The sequence below is a fragment of the Rhinichthys klamathensis genome, unplaced genomic scaffold (assembly GCF_029890125.1).
Source record: "Rhinichthys klamathensis goyatoka isolate OS25496 unplaced genomic scaffold, OSU_Roscu_1.1 h1tg000191l_1, whole genome shotgun sequence".
In the NCBI taxonomy this organism is placed as follows: Eukaryota; Metazoa; Chordata; class Actinopteri; order Cypriniformes; family Leuciscidae; genus Rhinichthys; species Rhinichthys klamathensis.
In genome coordinates, this window is record NW_026606717.1 from 8,643,191 (window position 1) to 8,665,026 (window position 21,836).

At 36.7% G+C, this 21,836-nt stretch overlaps 1 protein-coding gene across 1 annotated transcript in view; it reads left to right on the forward strand.

The window, feature by feature from the left end:
* Positions 1-21,836, forward strand: part of wwc1 (WW and C2 domain containing 1) — a 53,177-nt gene that overhangs the window by 6,277 nt on the left and 25,064 nt on the right. Inside the window, exons 2-11 of the mRNA XM_056262294.1 lie at positions 5,498-5,607; positions 6,708-6,911; positions 9,057-9,133; positions 9,371-9,450; positions 13,187-13,316; positions 16,158-16,304; positions 16,428-16,498; positions 17,505-17,747; positions 19,461-19,550; positions 21,037-21,605. Coding sequence (XP_056118269.1) covers positions 5,498-5,607; positions 6,708-6,911; positions 9,057-9,133; positions 9,371-9,450; positions 13,187-13,316; positions 16,158-16,304; positions 16,428-16,498; positions 17,505-17,747; positions 19,461-19,550; positions 21,037-21,605 — 1,721 coding nt within the window. The remainder of the gene's footprint in view (positions 1-5,497; positions 5,608-6,707; positions 6,912-9,056; positions 9,134-9,370; positions 9,451-13,186; positions 13,317-16,157; positions 16,305-16,427; positions 16,499-17,504; positions 17,748-19,460; positions 19,551-21,036; positions 21,606-21,836) is intronic.

Below are 21,836 nucleotides of genomic sequence, written 5' to 3' on the forward strand. Positions count from 1 at the left end.
TGGTCTTTGTTACGTTGCAGAAGTTTCTTTTCTCCGAGTTAAATTTAGAACAGGCCGGTGGGGGTCTCTCAGCACAGTTTCATTATTCATAACATGAAAAAGGAGCTAGTTCAGTTTCACCCTCTTTGAAAGTCTTGAATCGACAGGGGAAGACAACAGCTTGCGCTCATTTATTGCACACGACTGTAAGATGATTTGAACGAAACCCAGCTTGGCTATATATGAAATAAAAAATGGCTAAGCTTGTATCTATCTATCTATCTATCTATCTATCTATCTATCTATCTATCTATCTATCTATCTATCTATCTATCTATCTATCTATCTATCATCTATCTATCTATCTATCTATCTATCTATCTATCTATCTATCTATCCATCCGTCGAGAAAGTTTCCATCCATCCATCCATCCATCCATCCATCCATCCATCCATCCATCCATCCATCCATCCATCCATCCATCCATCCATCCATCCATCCATCCATCCATCCATCCATCCATCCATCCATCCATCCATCCATCCATCCATCCATCCATCCATCCATCCATCCATCCATCCATCCATCCATCCATCCTATTTAACCAGGTTAATCGGTTGAGAACAGGTTCTCATTTGCAACCGTGACCTGGCCAAGATAAGGCGTAGGTACAAGGCGACATAAAATTACACATGACATACCAACATACAATTACACAGTCATTAATATAGAAAACATTCAGATTCAGTTAAAAGGTACTGAACAGTATATAAAAATTGAAAAACTTGATAGTTTAAAAATGTACAATGGCAGTGCAAAAGAAATAGCAGTCGGATAATAGTACAGTCCAACATGGGTAAATTGATAATGTGCAAATAAATGCAGTGACAGCCATTTAGTTGAATATGTGCAAAAATACATAAGTCTTTGTTCGCAAAGAGCATCAACATCAACATGTACAGTGGTCCGTCAATAAATTTGACAGTAAAACTTTAAAAGTAGCGATCGAAACAGTGGATTCTAATTTGAGAGACTTTTGTAAAGTGTTCCAATCATTTGCAGCCGAAATTTTTAAAGAAGAGCGGCCAAAGGAGGTGCGGGCTTTACTAGAGTCTAAAAAGATATATTTACTTGAACGCAGGTTAAATACAGGCACTGATATGGTTATTAAAGTACTTAGGTAAGATGGTGTTTTGCCTAGTATGGACTTGTAAATTAATTGAGACCAGTGATTTAGGCGCCGATTGTGTAGCGAGGGCCATCCAACTAGTGAGTAAAGAGTCCAGTGGTGGGTATTATATGGGGCTTTAGTAAATTAAATAGTTGTGAGAAACTTTTGTGCATCATTTGCTTGCAGATGCCATTTGGTTTGATATTTAGCTTCTTATGCAATACATTTATATATTGCGTGTAGCTTAATGTGACTTTTTTTGTGGAAATGGTTTAATCCTTTTAATATGCTGCACAAATCAGATTTATTGTGGAATGTTCCTGATAATCTGAGGAGCAGAGAGCTGAATTTATTGCGTAACCGTAACCCTGCTGCTGGACGGAACGGCTTTAGAAAACACTCCTCTCAAAGTCTGAAAGTGGAAGTATTTGAAATGGGGGAAATATGACATTCCTTTAATGCATGAAAACAATGCCTGCCCTGAACACAAACGTAAATCTTTTGCAGTGGTTGGGGGGAAAAAACTAATTTGTCCACACAATAGGTTAAGAAATAAATCTTTTTTTTTTGTTTACAAAATATTACAAAAGCGACATTTGTGATAGATGATTAAACCACATTTGGTTGACCCATGGTGTTGGGTTGACCCATAGACCAATTTTCAGCCGACGTCACAGTTACATCACGGCGCTAGCTGGTGGCAGAACAAAGGGAAAACTATGGCAAGCCATTTTAACATTTAACAGCTAGGCGGGATATGTGTTGCAGATATCTGTAATTCAGTTTTGCCTAGTCAAAAAGAACATTTCAGATATCCGCAACTACATTCTTCCTATCCATAATTGTCATTTCAGATATCCACAAAGACATTCTTCCTAGGACAAATGACATCACGTTTGCCATTCATTTGTATGGGGTTTATCATTACAGATATCTACAATTCAGTTGGAGATATCCACTATGTGAATTACAGATATCTGCAACTGAATTGTAGATATCTGTAATTCCAGTTTGAGATATCTACAATTTGATTCTGACTAGTCATAACTCCAGTTCAAGATATCTTTAATTAAAGGTGCTCTAAGCGATGTCATGTGTTTTTTAGGCCAAAACATTTTTTGTCACATACAGCAAACATCTCCTCACTATCCGCTGGCTGCCTGTCCCCTGAACACACTGTAAAGAAACGCGATCTCTGTAGACAGCCCATGCTTCACAAACAGCACCAAAAACAAACTGCAGCGACCCGCTCCCCAAAACATAACAAACTGTTCCAGCCAATGACCGACAAGAAGGGTTTGGGGGTGTGGTTTGGGGGGTTAGTGTGCGGATGAGGAGGAGGGAGGGTCTAGCTAGCCTCCGTTTTGTTTGACAATAGTTCGAACGTCAACAAGAAGTGACGTCACCCAGGATCGCTTAGAGAACCTTTAACCTCAATTCAAGATATCTACATGTTCCTTTTCAGATATCTTAAATTAAGTTTTGACTAGGCGAAATGACGTTGTAGATATCTGTAACTGGAATTATGACTAGTCAAAATGGCGTTGTAGATATCTCAAACTGGAGTTAGGGATAGTCATAATTTAATTGTAGATATCTATTATCAAGTTATAGATATCTTGAAATTAATTTTGATTAGAGATATCTGAAATTTGAGATATCTGTAACTTTCATTCTGCCTAGTCAAAATGTAATTACAGATATCTTGAATTAGAGTTTTGACTAGGCGAAATGACGTTGCAGATATCTGTATGCAAATTAGGCCCGCATCCCACTTTAGGCGGGAGCAGAGCATGTTTTTAATGCTGTTAGCTACTGTTTTAACCTGAAATCAATACCTACAGGCTATCATGGGTTTTTACTGTTAAAAAATAAAATAAAAAATAAGAACTAATCTGAACTAAGAACTTTTTTTTCTCATCTAAGGAAGTTAATGTTATTGCACTGCCATGGCAATAATAGCATGCATGTAAGCATCTTTATTAAAGTGAATTAGGGTGAATCTCTCTCATGCGTAAATCCTACATCAACAATAGCCTACGGTAATTTTAAGCATGATCATAAAAATGCATGGCAAACATTGCATGTTGCCAATATTTTTGAGAAACCAGCAGGCTAATGCTAATGAATACAATTTGTGTCATGCTGGAAACATTTTCTGGTATTTTTCGATTACAGCCAATGCCATGACTGCTGCTTTCTTCTTCCATTCATAGAAATAAGGAAATTAACCCACTTCTTCTTTGATTATGGCGGGGAGGGGAAATTACGTATTCATGGATATCTAAAATAGAGCAACCTCATGCAAAATAATTTGCTCTTGTCATAATGATGTTTGAGATATCTTTAACTTTCATTCTGCCTAGTCAAAACTGAATTACAGATATCTGCAATTGTCATTTAAGATGTGTGACGAGTTGAATGTCGTTTTCAATGACGTCATTGCAGATATCTGTAACTCAGTTTTTCCTAGTCAAAACTGAATTACAGATATCTCTATCTGTCTTTTCGACTAGTCACAATTACGTTACAGATATCTTAAATGATAATACAAACTATCCAAAATGTAATTACGACTAGTCAGAAAGACGTTGTTGATATCTACAATGTTAATTCCGGATAGTCAAACTTAGCTTTTAAATGTTAAAAGGGCTTGCCATAGAAAACTGGAGGCGGCAAATACAAACCAGCACAGATTCGGCTACAAAATAAGGATCTTAAATTCTTCTTCTTATTATTAAATGTCATCTTGTTGTGTTGTTGGGTGCAAGAATCAATGAAAAATTAATATGCTTTATCTGCAATTTTTTATTTCTAGAAATATTCACCTCATTAAAATTGCACCGTAATGTCCCTCTTTACATTGTCGTCTTCTCGGCGCTGGCTAGGCAGAACTGCAGATCGTACCACACAAGTCTTGTACATGACCATTCAGCACATAGTTATAGGCATCTAAAGATTTACATGCCCTCCGTTTCTCTATCAGGTAAGTTAGGTGTAGAAGTCAGGCCACTCAACCGGAGGTAACGTTAACGTTAATCCTGTCAGATCCTCAATGAGTGTACGGGTCGGCCAATCTGGTTCCGTCCGATTAAAATTAACTTTTGCAAATAACAATCGTGGTCCTGGACAGTGAGTGACCTTGCACATTAAGATAAAATCGGATTTTCTCCAGTCATTGTTAAAAACAAGCTAACAAAACTTGCAGACTTTACGTTAGTGAAGCGGCCAGAGGGATCGTTCTGCCACCACTTAAGCTCCGCCCACATAAAAACGTCACCATGTTTACCAACTGAAAATTGGTCTATTGTTCAGGCTTTAATCAGGTGGTTTGCAAATAAAATTCCACGTTGATGATAATAGGAAATGTTTCTTGAGCATCAAATCGTATTAGAATGATTTCTGAAGGATCATGTGACACTGAAGACTAGATTAATTCAGCCTTGCCAGTCAAAGGATTAAATAACATTTTAAAGTATAATAGAAAACGGGTCTTTTAAACGGTCGTACTATTTCACAATATAACTGTTTTTACTGTACTTTGATGAAATGCATGCAGGCTTGATGAGCATAAGAGACCTCTTTCAAAAAATCTTGATTATTCCATATTTTGACCGGTATTTTTGTGTATGTTTCTGTACACACTGTTACTGTTCAAAAGTTTTGGTTTGGTAAGCTTTCAATTTTTTTTAAATAGATCCTCTTTGGAAAAATATATATAAATAAATTATGTAATTTTTTTTTGTTTTATTATTATTATTGTTACCTAATGCCTTTGGTTAGCATTCTTATATCAGGTTAGTGATAAACCTCTTAGGCTCTTCGAATTTACTCTAAAACCGCAACAAGCTCTTTCTTTTTAATTGATTAGTCTAGCTAGCGAGTGCCAGCATTACTCTCCACTGAAGTTCAGCCAGACTACTTTGTTAGCATTAGCGTGCGCCTGCTAATAAAAGTTTTAGCGTCGCTCTTTTCGGCCAAGTGAGTGTCCCCATTGCTCTGCGGTGATCCAAAGCACTGGGCTTGGAGAGCCACAGCGTGTTGCCTCAGAAACCTCCAGGCGATGGGTCAGCAGGGCCTGTGGAATGCCCGGCTTAGGTTTCCGGCTATTGTGCTCGACCAGCACACTGGAGGTGAATAGCCCGACATTCCTCTGATGCCCCCCTCCCCCCACCCCACACACACACACACACACACACACACACACACATGCTCGCGCCACGCTCAAACTCTCAGTGAGTGACATCCCATGGAAAATAATCATGAAGGGTGGAGGTCCAACATCCCGCTGTCTTCTCTCTGATTGGCTGTTGACTGACAGATGGATTCCCTGTTTGATTTTGCAGGCAGACTAAGCCTCTGACTTTTGCTGACTGTATTGGAGATGAGCTGCCTGTGGGATGGGAGGAGGCCCACGACCCCCACGTTGGAGCCTATTATGTCGACCACAATACCAGTAAGTTGAACAAGTTGCAGCCCACCTTATGCATACATAGGAGTAGAGAGTGTCTGTTCTGTGATTTTGTGGGTTTTAGACAGATGAAATGGCATATTTATAATTGGACGTAAATGAAAACATGCCTTTGAGGGTTGAAACTCTTGATTCAGTGGGCCTCATTTATGAAACACATTTCTGTGCTGATAATTTGTCACCAATGCGCAGGATTTTGTGCTATTCTGTAACAATTTCAAATGAAGCATTTGGACACACCTACTCGTTATTTTATTTCATTTCAATTTTTTTCAACGTTTTAGAAATACTTGTAATAAATAAGTGTTGTTTTAGTAATATTTAAATTAATTTGATAAATATTTTTATTTTATATTTTCAGTTTTCATTTGAAGATATTTCTTTTTAGCATTAATTTAGTATTTCAGTTTTAGTACCTCAATTAAAGCTTTTTAAAAAAAAGAAAGGTTTTTCATCCAATATTTATTTTTTATTTTAGCTTTACTTTAATTAACAAAAAATGTTTTGTAATAGTTTTAATTTTCGTTAACAATAACAGCACTGATGAACAGTTTTTGCTTTTGTGGAAACCAGGATACATTTTTATTTTTCATTATTCTTTGATGAATAGAAAGTTCAACAGAACTTTGAAATAGAAATCGTTTGTTAGTTAACAGTATAATTGTCTTTACTGTCACTTTTGATCAATTTAATGCGTCTCTGCTGAATAAAAGTATTACCCAGTATTAACAAAGATAGCAAAAAAACTGTTTTCAAAATAAGAAATGTTTCATAAGCAGCAAATCTGCATATTAGAATGATTTCTGAAGGATCATGTGACACTGAAGACTGGAGTAATGATGCTGAAAATTCAGCTTTGATCACAGGAATAAATTACATTTTAAAGTATATTAAAATAGAACAAAGTTCTTTTGAATTGTAATAATACTTCACAATATGCATGTTTTTACGGCATTTTTGATCAAATAAATGCAGCCTTGGTGAGAAGAAGAGACTTCTTTCCAGAACAACAACAACAAACAAACTGTAGTGTATTTTTTTCATAAACTTTCAAGATATTTCTATCTTCTCTCTGCTTCCCTCAGAGAGCACCCAGTTGGAGGATCCACGGGCTCAGTGGCAGCGGGAGCAGGAGCTCATGTTGCGGGATTATCTGAGCGTGGTTCAGGATGCGTTGAGCGCCCAAAAGGAGATCTACCAGGTCAAAGAACAGCGACTTCACCTGGCCCAGCAGGAATATCGGCAGCTAAATGATGCTTGGAGGGACAAGGCGGCCTCACAGACCAGCCGTAAGACTTGTGCCTCTATACACACTTTAACAGTCTGTCAAAGACTCTTCTTATGAGCCACTTGACAGTGATTCTTGACACAAGTTTTTGATTAATCTGTACAAGTGCAACATGATAATTATTATTTTCCTTTCACAAGCTCATGAAAGTCGTCACTCACTATAGGTCAACTATGCCAGATATAAACATAAAATGTAAATATTGACATCTTCAGGACAGTTTCATACTTACTTTCAGGTCTATCTGTTTTATTTTAATCAAGACTTATTTGAATGTTTCTTGGGGGAACGCAGAATTTTAGGGAGCAAACACAAATTTTTTTTCATCAGCATGTCCCTTCAGGTTCTTCGTACATAGTAGTGTTTTTTTGTTTTTTTAAGTTGGGCTGTCAATAGAGGTTATTTAAAAGGATTCTCACAAAACTGGATTTTCTTCAAGCTTTTTTCAAGGTAAATGTAGGTGTCTAGGACACTTGGAGACTCCAAGTAACTAAATAATTAATACATTTATGCACACCAAAGCACAAACAACATTACAGGGAAAAAAAACAAGTTTTCAGAACTCACAGTGTATGGTATGTACCACGGTATGTGTAGAGCTTGTTTATATTGTCAAGTTGCGAAACCAAGCAGGAATACATTGAGATGCCCCCCCCCCCCCCCCCCCCCCAAAAAAAAAACCCTTAAACCAACCGCCTTAACCTGACTGCATATACCTACTACAGTAAACACATTTATTCAGAATTACACACATGCACACATGACAAATCAAAACACTATCCTGAATGTGTGTGGAAACAGCGTGAATGTGCTGAAATGTGTGTGTGAATAAATACGTGTGATCATTGCATCACGATCGCACATGCACGATTTGTTTGCGCATCAAAATGACGGACTCGTGCGTGCTTACTCTACAACTCCTGTACGTCACCGTAATTGCCTTTTCCTTGAAAATCAAAACTTTACTAGCGAGACACTGGTTTGCTTAATCTCGTGCTCTACAGAATCAATCACGGAATATGACAGAGCTCGTGTTTTAAAGCGAAACACACTGAAAACTGGTCACGAGTCACTGTTCTCTCTGCCATCTCTGATGTAATCAGCCTGGATTTCTTTAAATTAGTGCTTTTTTGGACTCAATGCTTGAATGAATTTGTGTTCAATGCTTGAATGAGTTCAGTAGATCTGATCGGAAACAGTGAAGCGAAATCGGGTAAAAGTTTAGAATCTAAATTTCTGCATATCAGGGTTACAAGATCATCTCACTGCGTGACATAAATTACGTAATGCTTCACTAATTTATTTCCGTTACATTGTTTAATTTCTTGAAGGATTTTGAATTAATCGCATGTGTGTTAATGTTGACAGCCCTATGGAAAATACCATTTTCTTTATCTTAACATGTATATTTATTAGGGATGCACCGATATGAAAATTTTGCCCGATGCCGATAATTCTTTATATTTGAAAGCCGATAACCGATATATTGGCCGATAAATCTAAATCCAAATTTTGATATATTTTTTGAGAGCCTGATAGATGCTGCACTTGACTGTATTTTCCTTTTTTGAAGTGATTCTAATCATATTTCAAGCAATTCAAAACCAGCGTATCTGAAGTGTCTCAGCTGAAGGAAATAATCCATTATTTATCTGGCAAATTTTCATATCGGGCCGATAACATTACAAATGAACATATATCGTGCATCCCTAATATTCATTAATCTAAATGAAGTACTAAGTTATAGTCTGAGGACAGGTGGTTTTAGGCAATGTTATTGCCATAATTTTAATAGAGTAAAGAGAACATCATTTTAGTTGAGGGACTTGTTTTGTCCCACGTGTCAAGAATCAGTAAACTGTCATAATTAAAACATCATCTGTTGAGATAAGACAGCGAGAGCTGCATGCTTAGTTGATGAGGTTACAATCTTGAATTAACTTTAAAATACTTGTGCAGCCCAACCCGCAATGCCTTCACTCTTCAAACATCTTTTGCAAGCAAATTTTTATTTTTTTTAATATACAAAATGGATGCAGATTTATGACAGTCTGTAGCAATATTATAAATCACTATGGAATTCCAGAGCCGTGTCGAGTGGTTTTCCAGATAAGATAAAGCCTTTGAACTCTTATCTTTCCTACAGTAAATTCCAGATCCTCATCAAGCAGTAAATATGACCCTGAAATCCTCAAAGCGGAGATTGTTACAGCAAAAAGCCGGGTAAGAAGCTCTTCCACTTAACATGGAGCCTTTGATTTCTTTTGCTGTGAATGTTATCTTGTTTATGAAAGACATGAATTGGGTGTAATATTTGTAGCACTCCGTACATCATGGATTTCAGATGTGACGACAGGCAGTGAGATTATATTTAAAGCCAAATGTAAGACGTCTTGTAATTACACAAGTGTCTCGTTCATTCTCCTGCTCACTTTCTCTCTGTTGCTGTCTTTTGTTCAGGTAAATAAGCTGAAGAGAGATTTGGCCTTTATGAGGCAAGAACTGCTTTATAAGGAGCAAGGCTTTGAGACGTTGAAAGAGTAAGTGTAACCTGACCTCACTGCACGATCACGTTCCAACAACTGATCGCTTTCTTGTTTAAAAGCAGTCCAGTCTGAAAACACCTCGTCTTTGTTCAAGACAAAAATGTATCATCTTATCTCTTGCCATTTTATGAGTGCACTTTATTGTGATGAAGTGAGCTCACTTTTTGTCTTCTCTTGTTGTTGTAAAAGTCGATATGATATTTTTATTGTTCTTCAAAACATCATGCACCTCATATTTCATATAGTTATTTTCAAAATCCACCCGATTTTTTCTGAACAACTACTTGACTAGTCCAGTGATTCCTAACTGATGGATTGAAAGAGCTGGGTATTAATACAGGTTTTCCTGTTTTAATTCAATACAATTTTGATTCATTTGAATATATTTAAGTTAGAATGTCTATTTGATTAAATATAAAAGAAATAGGCCTATCAGCTAATGCTGTAAAATATATAGTGCAGTGTCGTGGAGCAGTGGTTCTCAGCCTGGGGGGCTTAGCAAACTTCCAAGGTGGCAACAGGATGACTTAAATGTAATAAAATATATAATATATAAAAAAAATAATTCAACTCTAAATTAAACTGCTAGAAAAAAAAAAAAAAAAAAAATCATGAACCTTTTTGTTAAAATTCCATTTCCGTCATTCATTTTGGGAATCGGACCACATGGCGTATGTTTTGATTCACAGCACACAGGAGTCATTTGTTCGTGACTCACATTAGACTGATTTCGTTGTGTGCTTTTGATTCACTAAAACGAACCGGTTCATGCGAATTTGTGAGTTTGTGAAACGGATTACACTGTTTGCATTGTATGTTTATTTTTGCGTGCAATCCTCGAGGACATCTCAATTGAAAGACATACCTTGCCTTGAAGTAAAACACTATATAGTGTATATCTACTGATACACTGTCTTGAGGTTTTAAGAATTGATATTGGGGTCATTTGAATGAAGATCACTATTAAGCACGTAGGCACCTATTGTAATAGTTAGTGTTATTATTATCATCATTATTCCTCTCTGGAAGTCTATGGCAGCCCATAGAACTGTGTGGTAAAAAGTTGTGAAATTTGGCACACAGATAGAGGACAATCTGAATTTTGGAGTTTCTATATCAATCCCTCTGGTGCCACCAACTGTCCAAAGTTGCACTCATGTTTATGCAAATAACCATTGAACCATATGATTCGATTGCACCATATGAAGTCATTTAGCCATTTAGAATAAAAAAAAGAAAAAAAAAAAGACTTTTTTCAAACTCTTCCGTTGCTCTGATTTTCATGAAAATGTAAACATCATCTTCAGACCATACCGACAAAAAGTTACGGAATTCAAGTTCATTCGTCAAACCATTCTCGAATTAATGCTTGAACGAATTCCACAAAAAGCATGCCAAAATGGATGTGAGGCTATATCTCCAAACTTGGTGTGTGTTATGACAACCATGACCTGAGGGTATCTGCACAGTTTTGGCGCAGTGCCACTTAGTGGTCAAGAGATATAAAAAAATGGCTATATTTGCTTATAGCTTCTGAGTGGTTTAGCCTAAAAGAAAACTCAAGAGTGGTCTCTTTAGATTCAGTGCGACATAACGAGTCGAAGGACAACCAATTGTCTCTTATCGGCCATTTTGCGCATCTGTAAAATGCTAAATCTTACGGACGCATTGACATATCGTATGTGCCATCGGCACCATGCCCTGAAGGTACTCTAAGAATAATATATATATTATATTATAAATTAAGACAAAAATTCGAACAGCTTTTGATTAATTTTTGCCTATTGTAATGAAACTTGATAGATTCTTTGGGTCATGGGGACAACATAGATACACATTTTTCCATAGTCAGTCGAACTTCCTCTTCGCCATTTTATTTTTTCTTTGAAAACCTACTTTTTCAAACTGCTCCTTGACCATTGCTTTGATCTTCACCAAATTCGAGTCAGATCATCTTTAGACCATGGCAGCAAAAAGTTATAGATTTCGTGTTGATTGACGAAACACCGCATCAATGAATTTGATGGCATAATGCCAAGCTGCATCTCAGGCTGTACCTCTGCAAAGCTTTGATATAATGACCCCAAACATTATGTCTGTCATTGTCTAACACACTGACCACACCACATCAATTTGGTAAAAACATTATTAACCATTAAATCAAATTACTAGTGATTGTATTTTTGATTTTTCAGCCATATTGACTTGACTCATCTTAAAATGTCTTTAATTGCTCATTTTTGCAGTTGGTGATGCTCCCAGCCATGCTGGCATGACATATTATCGTGCCTTCTTTGTGCTTGGCCCCTTAATTGCTGCTTGCAGCTATATTTGGAAAATTATTTAGTTCTAACAGGTCTGCTGACAGCATGGAAAATCAATACTAAAATAGAAATGTCCAAATAACCATATCTTTGGTTGTTGATGTCAAAGGCTGCCCATGAAACTGTTGCGGCTCAAATCTAGTATCGTTTTACCATGTTGACAGTCCAGTCCAGCACTTAAGGCCCCGATATACTCACAGCGAGGTTCTTTTTCGTTCTTCGTTTAGGGATAAAACGAAGTTCGAAATGCGTGACAAGGGGGCGAGGCCTCGTTTATAGTTGCAACCAATCAGAGCACATTGCACTTTTCAGAAGGAGGGGCTTCAGTGAGACTGGAACTAAACTGAGTGTTACAGACAGACTGGGAAGAGAGGTGGTAAAATAATGTGTTTTTTGAACATTCAAGCATGAAAACCTATTGTAGTGTGACTTTTAAGATTCCTCTTTAAGATATTTTCCCCTCAGGGCTGTTTTAGGAAGACATTGGCATAAAGCTTTGGATTGGGCTGTTTTTGTATGTAAAAGGGCGTTGAGATGCTGGGCTTGATTCCTGTTGACTGCTTCCCTCGCTCTCTTGCCCAAAGGAATGCGGACTAACTGGTTACTCAGGTCCGCACATGACTTACTGATGACTTGCTTTACATGCCCTCTTCTGCTAAACAGAACCATCCACCCACCCCCTCACCTCCGTATTCTTGGCTCTACTGGAGCTTGACATTCCAGGAAATCGCAAGCAAAACATTCAACAGAGGCGTATATGAGTATTTTGCCGTTAGTGCGGTCTACGAGAACTCATGCCATGCAGATTTATAACATACATTTGGGAACACAACATATGCCAACCATCTTCCAAAACTTGTAATGAGAAAAATACGAATAACCTGTGGTTTTCCACCAAAATATAGGCTTGATGGTTTAACATTTGAAAATAGAGAAATTAAGACAGCCATACATATTATAATTATTCTTAATAATGATATTTTCTTAAGTACTCGATTCTTGTAATTTTACAGTGGAATATAACAATATTAATATTTATTATTTTGTGTAATGTTTGTATTTAGTAGTAATAATAATAATAATAATTACAGTTCTATTATTATTATTTTATAGTCACTTTGATATATAATCACAACATTTTTGGCAAAAATGTGCAACCTTTCAAACAAGCACAGCAAATAGCATTTTAAATCGCAATAAAAAAAATGTATCAGAAAAATTGCAATTAGACTTTTCTACAAATTTAGCTGGCCTTTACCGATTCCAAAAAATGTTTCATTGATACATTTGATTGTTTCCCAGTTCTTCAGAGATTCCGAGTGTGATGATTCAACTAAGTCATTAAAAATAATTTGGATGATTTAAAATGATTTCTAATTGAATGCTTTTTCTTTGTCTTTCACCAGAATTGATCACAAAGTGTCCAGTGCCTCGCATGGCTACAAACTGCATGAAGCCCAGGCCATCCTGAAGGAGGTGAAGACCATTAAAGATGCCATCAGCTCTGGGGAGAAGGAGAAACAGGAGCTCATGCGGGTACAAATCTCCTTGAACCTTTATTGAGTTCTCAGTACATTCCCTGAGCAATGACACCCTGAAAGAAGCATTTTAAACGTCGCCCAGGTCACGAAAGGACAAATCGTTACACCTTGAGAGCGTTCTGGGAACACATTCCTACATACTTTCATCATTAGGACATTGCAGAGAATGTCCTAATGAGAACTGAGACATTTTTTTGTCCCAGTTCCAGGTGTACATAGCCATTATGAATTATCGTTGGCTTGACTATTTGTATAAGTACACACTAGAGAAGTAGGCAAACCAATCTATTCAAATAAAACTGCAGTGAAATGCTCTACTTGCTGCAAAATGATCTTATTGTCATTTTAAGCTAATGTGTTTGAGCAGATAGGAGTGGCTAAGTGTGGTGGGGCTTTTCACTGAAGACGACAATCACAAACTAATTATTTTACAGCCATTATTTGTCTCGTACTACCACAAAAAAAATGTATGTAAATATTTGACAAAATACAGTTGTGTATTGGCACATAGAAGCAGGACACTCAAACTTTGTGAACCGTGCCCCTTTTTCCACGCTTTTCACAAAATAATTACTTTCAATGGCAAAAGGGATCAAAAGTGATCTTAAATACTTCTTTTTTTTCTTTTTTTTTTAATAAATGCTGTTCTTTTGAACTATCCATTCATCAAATATTCCTGGATAAAAAAAGTATCACGGATCATGTGACTTTGGAGTAATGGCTGCTGAGAATTTAGCTTTACCATCACAGGAATTAATGACATTTTAATATCATACCGACCCCAAACTTTTTAATGTCGTATACATATGTACTACCTTACTATCTTTAAAATATAACTGGTCACTGCATTTTTGTTTTTGTTTTCACATGGCAATCACAACAGTCCACTTCATAAAAAAATACATTAAAAAAAATCCCAATTTAAAATGAAGTTTTACAAAAATGTATGTCAGATCATCTAAGCAAAACATGTACATAATATGTCAAGAATTTAGATGTATGTGAATGTGTAATTCATAATTTATTGACCACTTTTAAAGGCTTTTTTGCCTTCACTAGTTCATTTTATTGGTCCTGTGATTTGTAATTTTCTTTTAAAAAGTACAAATTTTCCATGTAGTCTACGAGTTCCTAAAAACTATACATAATAATTAGCTAAATGTTATTTAAATAGAGTATAGAAGGTCAGCTTGTCTATACAACTAAAAAAAAAAACACATTAAAAGAGGACAGAATGCAACTCAACCCAAAATACACATAACGTTATGGGGTTCAGAGAAAAAATGAGCGAGTGGATTATTTGGTTATAATGTTAATTCATGTAATGCGATATGGGTGAATGTTAGGGTCTGTTTGTTTTCACGCTGAGTGTTTGCACTAGCATTGCGGAGTGTGAAGTTTCCTTGTTTGCATAATGTTTTGTCTGTGAACCTACTGCTTTTGACATGTAGGCCTAAAGAAAATATTTGGTTATGTATTTGGTTTGCACCCACTTACCGTAATGTACAAATCTTGTTTAGTTTGCCCCGTGTTGTTTATACTTTTGGACTTGTTAATTGTAGCAACACAAATTTAAAGAAGCCAGTGAAGACAATGTGTTTTGCTTCCCATTGGCAGTGCGTTTGAGGCCCCATCAAAATTAAAATCCCCCTTTTTAAAAACTTATTATAGACTTCCTATTTTGTACATCACCCTTTGGTCCATAGACCCTAATTCTATCTTTTTTTACAGCATAGTAAATGCTTTTTAATTGTAAAATTCACACTAAAGTTTGGCGCTGGATTTCACCTGAAGTCTCACCAAGGCTCCATAAATATGAAATATAAATACAATTTAAATGAACTGTTTTATATATTGTAAATCATTTTAAAGCCTGTTCAGTAGATAATAAATAGTTTGTTTTAAAATTTTAAGCAAATAGTCTCTTATGGTCACGAAGCCTGCAATTATTTGATCAAGATACAGTAAAACCAGTAATATTGTGAAATCGAATTATAATTTTAAAATAACTGTTTTCTATATTAATATTATTCCTGGGATTTCAAAGCTGAATTTTAAGAAATTCTCAGAATTTTCAGCATCATTACTCCAGTCTTCAGTGTCACATGATTCTTCAGAAATCATTCTAACATGCTGATTTTCTGCTCAAGAAACATTTCTTATTATGATAAATATTGAAAACAGTTGTTCTTCTTTATATTTCTGTGGAAAGCGTGATACAGTTTTTTTTCTCTTCAGGATTCTTTGATGATTAGAAAGTTCAAAAGAACAGCATTTATTTGAAATAGAGTTATTGGGAACAATGAAGATATTCAGTTCTTATTTAAAATTATACTAATTTACCGCAAACTTTTGAACGGTAGAGTGCGTTTGGCAGATGGAGTCTTCCCACAGTAGAATATGAAGTGTTTAAACAGCTTTTCTGCTCTCGGTGAGCCCAAGGTTACCCCTTTTACCTTGAGTATTATTCCCTCGTGTTTTGTCATTTTTTATTTATATATTTCCAGCTATTCCTCACACTGTTCGACAAGCATATGGAGAGGCGGGCAATAGTAAATAATGCATACCCCCCACTGCAGCTGGCAGACCTCTTTCGTCATGCGTGTGTTCGCCCGTAACATGCTCACTCATAGCTTTGTGTTTCTTTCTTGCAAATAAACTCTCCTTCCTGTAGACTCGCTGCCCCTGTCGGCAGTTGTCATCTCAGAAATGTTCTGTTTGCAATGAATATCTGTGAGAGAACGGTAAATAGAGGTCAAGGATTTTCTGACCTCACTATGTTGCTCAAAGGGACAAAATCACACGCTGACATCTGGTTATTGTGTTTTTCTTTTAGAAACTGGCTGTGCTGAAGGATGATTTCCAGTTAGATTATGGCTCTCAGTCTGACCTGTGGGCCAGCAATCCGTCCCTGGCCAACTCAAACCTCTCTCTGCCCCGTGTCTACTCGGACGCCGGGTCTCAAACAGACATCCCTGCTGAGGTGAGAGACGGCCTTCAGTGCTGGGTTTTACATGCTTGTGAATGATGAATCACTTTGGTGTCTTAGTGGTTTCACAATGTCCAAGTCATTTGTAGAATAATGTCTTTTTTTTTTTTTTATTAGTTTGTATCAAGCTCAAATAAACTGGCTGAGAAGGTACGACTGAGCCTGAAATATGAGGAGGCGAAAAGAAGGTATCTGTTTTTCTTCTAAATTTTCTTCTAAATTATTAGTTTGTAGCAAGTGGTCAATAAAGTTTTTTAATCAGTAATGCCAATATTTAAATTACTATGTATGTATGTGTTTGTGTGTGTGTGTGAGAATATATATATATATATACTGTCGTTCAAAAGTTTTGGATTGATACAATTTTATTAAATGCTTTTAAAAGAAGTCTCTTATGCTCACCAAGGATGTATTTATTTGATTAAAAATACAAAAATGACAAAAAACTAAATATTATTACAATCTGACACTGAAGACTGGAGTAATGATGGTGAAAATTCAGCTTTGCATCACAGGAATAAATTACATTTTAAAATATATTCAAATAGAAAACAGTTATTTTAAATTGTAATAATATTGACTGTTTTTACTGTATTTTGATCAAATAAATGCAACCTTGAAGAAGAGACTTGTTTTAAAAACTTTGAAGAAGACCCCAAACATTTGAACGGCTGTGTATATATGTATATATATATTTACCCAAATGTTTGATGCCACACTGGAAATCTGTGATCCAAAATGTAATTTAAGTCTGGAAATAAACTATACGGTTTAGAAAATTGTAAAACAAAGAAATAATAATGACATAAAAAAAAGAGAAAATGTATGAAAAATTAAATTTCTCAGAAATCTCAATTAACCAAAGGGCATTCCAAATACAGGTGATTTATATATATATATATATATATATATATATATATATATATATATATAAATGTATATACAGTATATATATATTTATTTTTTCATTTGAGAGTGGATGTGTGTGTATTAAAAAAAAAATATATATATATATTATTAGTAGTGGTTTCAGACTTTTGGCCCCACTGTAAGCAAATGAAATGCACACGGAAAGAATTTTTTCACAAAATTTTGTCTACTAATCAGGCTGTAAATGGATTTTGAAATCAACCTGTCACTGTATTGATCTCTCAATAACTTTCTTTACATTGCCTTATTCACTTTGCTGCTCAGGATTGCAAATATTGAGGTCCAGATTGCTAAGCTGGATAGCGAGGCATGGCCGGGCCTGCTGGACCCGGAGAGAGATCGCTTAATCCTCATCAACGAGAAGGAAGAGCTGCTAAAGGAACTGCAGTATGTAAAGCCGCGCAAGCGCGCACCCAGCGAGGCAGAGAAGATCGAATCTGAAAAGAAACGACTCGAGAAGGACCTGCAAGCTGCACGGGACAACCAGAGCAAAGCACTGACCGAGAGGTGAGATGGTTAACTGGGCCAGTAGAGCCCCGTGTATTTGGTTCCAGTGGTGTATTTCTTTGGTTACACAACGGCACCATAGAATGGGAACGTGTTAAGTTCATGCAGGAATGAAGGCCTTCATGCTATCTAGAAAGTCCTGGAAATTGATTCTCTATATTCTATCGAATCCATTTTTTCGGTTATAAAAAAAAAAAAAAAATCCTTATCCATCCATTGCAAATGATTGTAACTGTCATGGAAAATTCCTTGAAAAATCATGGAAATGATTGGTCAGAAAGTGTGGAAATGAGGATCGCCCTTTGCAGAATTGGAAACTAAAATATTTTTGTCCTGATCTTTAGTTCTTTAGGCTACACAATATACGGCAGGAATGCACATCTGACCCAATGTTTTTCCCTTTCCTCGACTGCATGTTAGAGCAGTTCACCTCAAAAATCTATTCTAGCATGAATGATAAAGGCGTCATTATTGTGGATACACACAAACCAACTCTAAAAGCCTCTTTTAGACTTAAAAATGTTGACTGAAGGCTTGATGTACAGAGGCCGCACTCGCAAAGATATTTGGCATTAAGCAAAATGAGGAGCACAGCATTCACTTTGTCCATTTAATTCGCTGCATGTCCCATTCATTATAATGGGCGCAATTTGGTTTTGTAAATCAAGGCCTAAAATGGCAGAAATTGAACGTCATGTATGCAAATGGTTCATAAAAATGGTTCATATTAGTTTACTGCTTGTTGTTTGTAGCAAGTCTTGCACTCTTAGGCCCTGTTTACGCCTGGTATAAAGACGTTTAAGAAGTCAAGAAGGCTGTTATAATTTTACGTCATCTTAGCTGAGCATTCGAATGCACAAATACTTTCATAATAACATAAACCAACTGGAATGAAGAAAGTGATCAGTGTGATTAATGTTCAAAACGACAAGCAAGCGCTGCTTTGTGTATGGTTTGTATTTCAGCAGACCTAGTTTCAGTTTCCCTTTTTGAATGACGAATATTGACACCTGCTGATAGACTCATATTTACTTTGACGCAAGAGTAGAACGCACATGCTAGTTGACAGTCGCCTTTAGCACTTTTGGTGTGTTCAAGCGCAGTTTTTTGGGCCGAGGCGAAAACACAGTCAGCTTTCGTCTGCACTAGTTCTTTGACGTCAGCTTGGTGGTGTGTCCCGGGGCTTAAGACCCCGTTTACACCTGTATTTAGTAACGTCCACTAGTGATCCGATCGACCAAAATGCATCTTAATACCAGGTGTAAACAGGGCCTTAGAAGAACCACCTGTGTTTTCAGATCAGGTTGCTTAGGTGAGAATCAATTTTTTGCTTGATTCACTCACTATCTTTCATTCTCTCTTTCTGTTGGTCTTATTCTCACTCGTTCTCTCGGTTATTTGAACAGGGTCCTTCCTTGTTCTCTACTCTAGATACTGTATCCTCGTTTAGCTTGGCGTCTGCACTCTTCCTGTAACCTGAGCTGCACAAACGCTGGATCTAGGTTGAACACAATAGATGCCTTCTTCATGCGCTGCTGTTGAATAACAGACCGACATCATTTTATCAAAAGAACTACCGAAAGATTATACATTAAGAAAATGAATGGGGTTGATTTAAATTTTTCTTACATTTCTTCTTATTTTCTAATTTATATATATATATATACACACCATAGTACTGAATCACCAAGTTCTCTGTGTTGCTTTGCTCAGGTTGAGGCTGCACTATAGGAGAAACAAACTAGTGAAGGAGCTGGAGGAGACAGTGAGGTTGGCGTCTTCCCTGCACACCCAGCTGAAAAGGTATCGTCCAAACCTCACATTTACATAAAATGGACACTCATAATATGGACAACATAAAATATTTACTTTTTCTCCCTGTTGTCTAATTGGGATTCACCAATGTTAATCAATTCTGGCCAATACTGATAAACTGATAATTATAGTCACATTACTGTTACTGCCAATAACCCATAAATGTCAGTTATTAACATTAAATTGAAAAAGTATTAAAAGTCTATACTATATACTAAAAAAGTTCAAATCAATCATTTGATATGCTACAGGTGAAATTATAATTCTATATATAATGACATAATATTTATAATCTTATAATGTACAATATGAAAAATCTATATTTATTTTAAGATATGTCAAACATTTAACGGTGTTATGAAATGATTAGTTCTTTTAAAGAGTAACTTTAAAGGGTGAGTTCAACCAAAAATGAAATAAATGTACTTACTTTCATGTCTTTCTAAACCCAGAGACTTTTGTTCATCTTTGGAACACATATTGTATTGATATTCTCATCAAATTCTCATTATTATTATTTACAATCGAGTCATTTTTGTCTATCCATCAGAAGTCCATTTTTCAAGCTTCAAAAAGTTCTAAAACACATTATAAAAATAATCCATACGTATCATCAAGTCGCTTTATATGATGAAGCAGGCTTTTAATTTAGGCTATTTTAATCTCTGCACATACATGGATCACATCAAATATGATAAACAAGCTCAAAACGTAGGAATTCAAACCAGTTCAGTTTGACCAATGAGGTTTCTTATCGCACATCAAGCATGCAAGGTTGATGATGATGACAGAATTATTATTTTTGGTTGAAATATCTTTTTTTAGTGAGCATTAAATATTCCACAAAGAAAATCTTAATGTAAAAATACAGTAAATTGACCAATAACGAATATGATACTGATATAGTGTGCATCCCTAGAACATTTAAAACACATTTTAATGGCGGGAAAGTTATAATAAAATAACTTGTAAATGTAACTAATTTATTTGGCAGTTTTGGATATTAGCAGTAAGAGGAAGCTGCATATCATAAGGATGTTTCGTCACTGTATATGATGTAATGACTTTGCAATACTATATATGATGTAATGACTTTGCAATTATATTAGAATATCAGAAGAATCAGACTTTTGAAGTTGTAAAACTATGCAACAAAGCGCTCTTGTTAACTTTAACAATAGCTTTGCCCTTACTTTTTATTATGACTAATGCCTAATTCATAGCTCGGCGTCTAGTTGAGGCACATCAAAGGCATGTTGCATGAAGGAACAGTCCCTTGTGTGTTGCACTTGTGAGCCTGCTACGCCTTAATTAGCATGTTTGCTTTAAAGCAGAAGGCATTTGATGTCAAGATTTGAAATAGAGTAGATTGAGACGATTTTGGGGGGAGGGGGAAGAAGCATGAACCGGAGCTGCTTTCCGATTAACTTTCCTTCTCTCCTTCTGTCTCTTTCCTTTGACGTCAAAACTCCAGTCTGTCCGCCAGCACGCTGTCATGTTCCTCGGGCAGCAGCCGTGGATCGCTGACTTCCAGCCGAGGATCCCTGGCCACCTCCAGCTTGGGCTCCACTTCCTCTCTCAGCTTCACCGACATCTACCTGGAGCAGCCCGAATTGGGCGACCCTGACTTCCAGGACAAACTGGACTATATTTTGCAGGATGGAAGCGCCTCTGGTTACAGGCCTTCCAGTTCAATCACCACCATCCATGAGAATGAGGTCTCCTCATCCTCCGGGCAGGTGGGCGGCGGGTCGGGGGTGGCCCAGAGAACACAAGTGCTGAGGCTTTCGGAGACCCCTCACTCCATGAGCTCCCTGTCCCCGCGTTCCTCGCTGTCTTCCCTCTCTCCTCCTTGCTCGCCCCTTGTTACTGATGCTTCCTTCCTGTCAGGAGAGGCCTTTTCTGGCCCGGCCTCACAGTTGGATTTAGATCTGCAAACCAGGCTGATGGAGCTCCGGCTAGAAGAGGACCAGCAGCAGGGGCAGCTGGCTTACCGTGACAACAAACAAGACAGCATTATGGCCGCAGTAGAGTCTTCGAAAGGTACATTGCTCAAAATGTTTTATTGCTCATCAAAATCATGCGTCATGTGATCTACCAAATCAAAGTCATGTGGTGCGAACAACACTGTGCAGACCCTCATGACTGTGTATCAAGGTGAACAAGTCTTAAAATATCAGATCATTTGACCTTTTTATGAAAAGGCAAGGTTCGTTCAGGTTGTAAAATATGAAAGAAAAATATCCATATTTATAATTTTATCAACCCGTAATC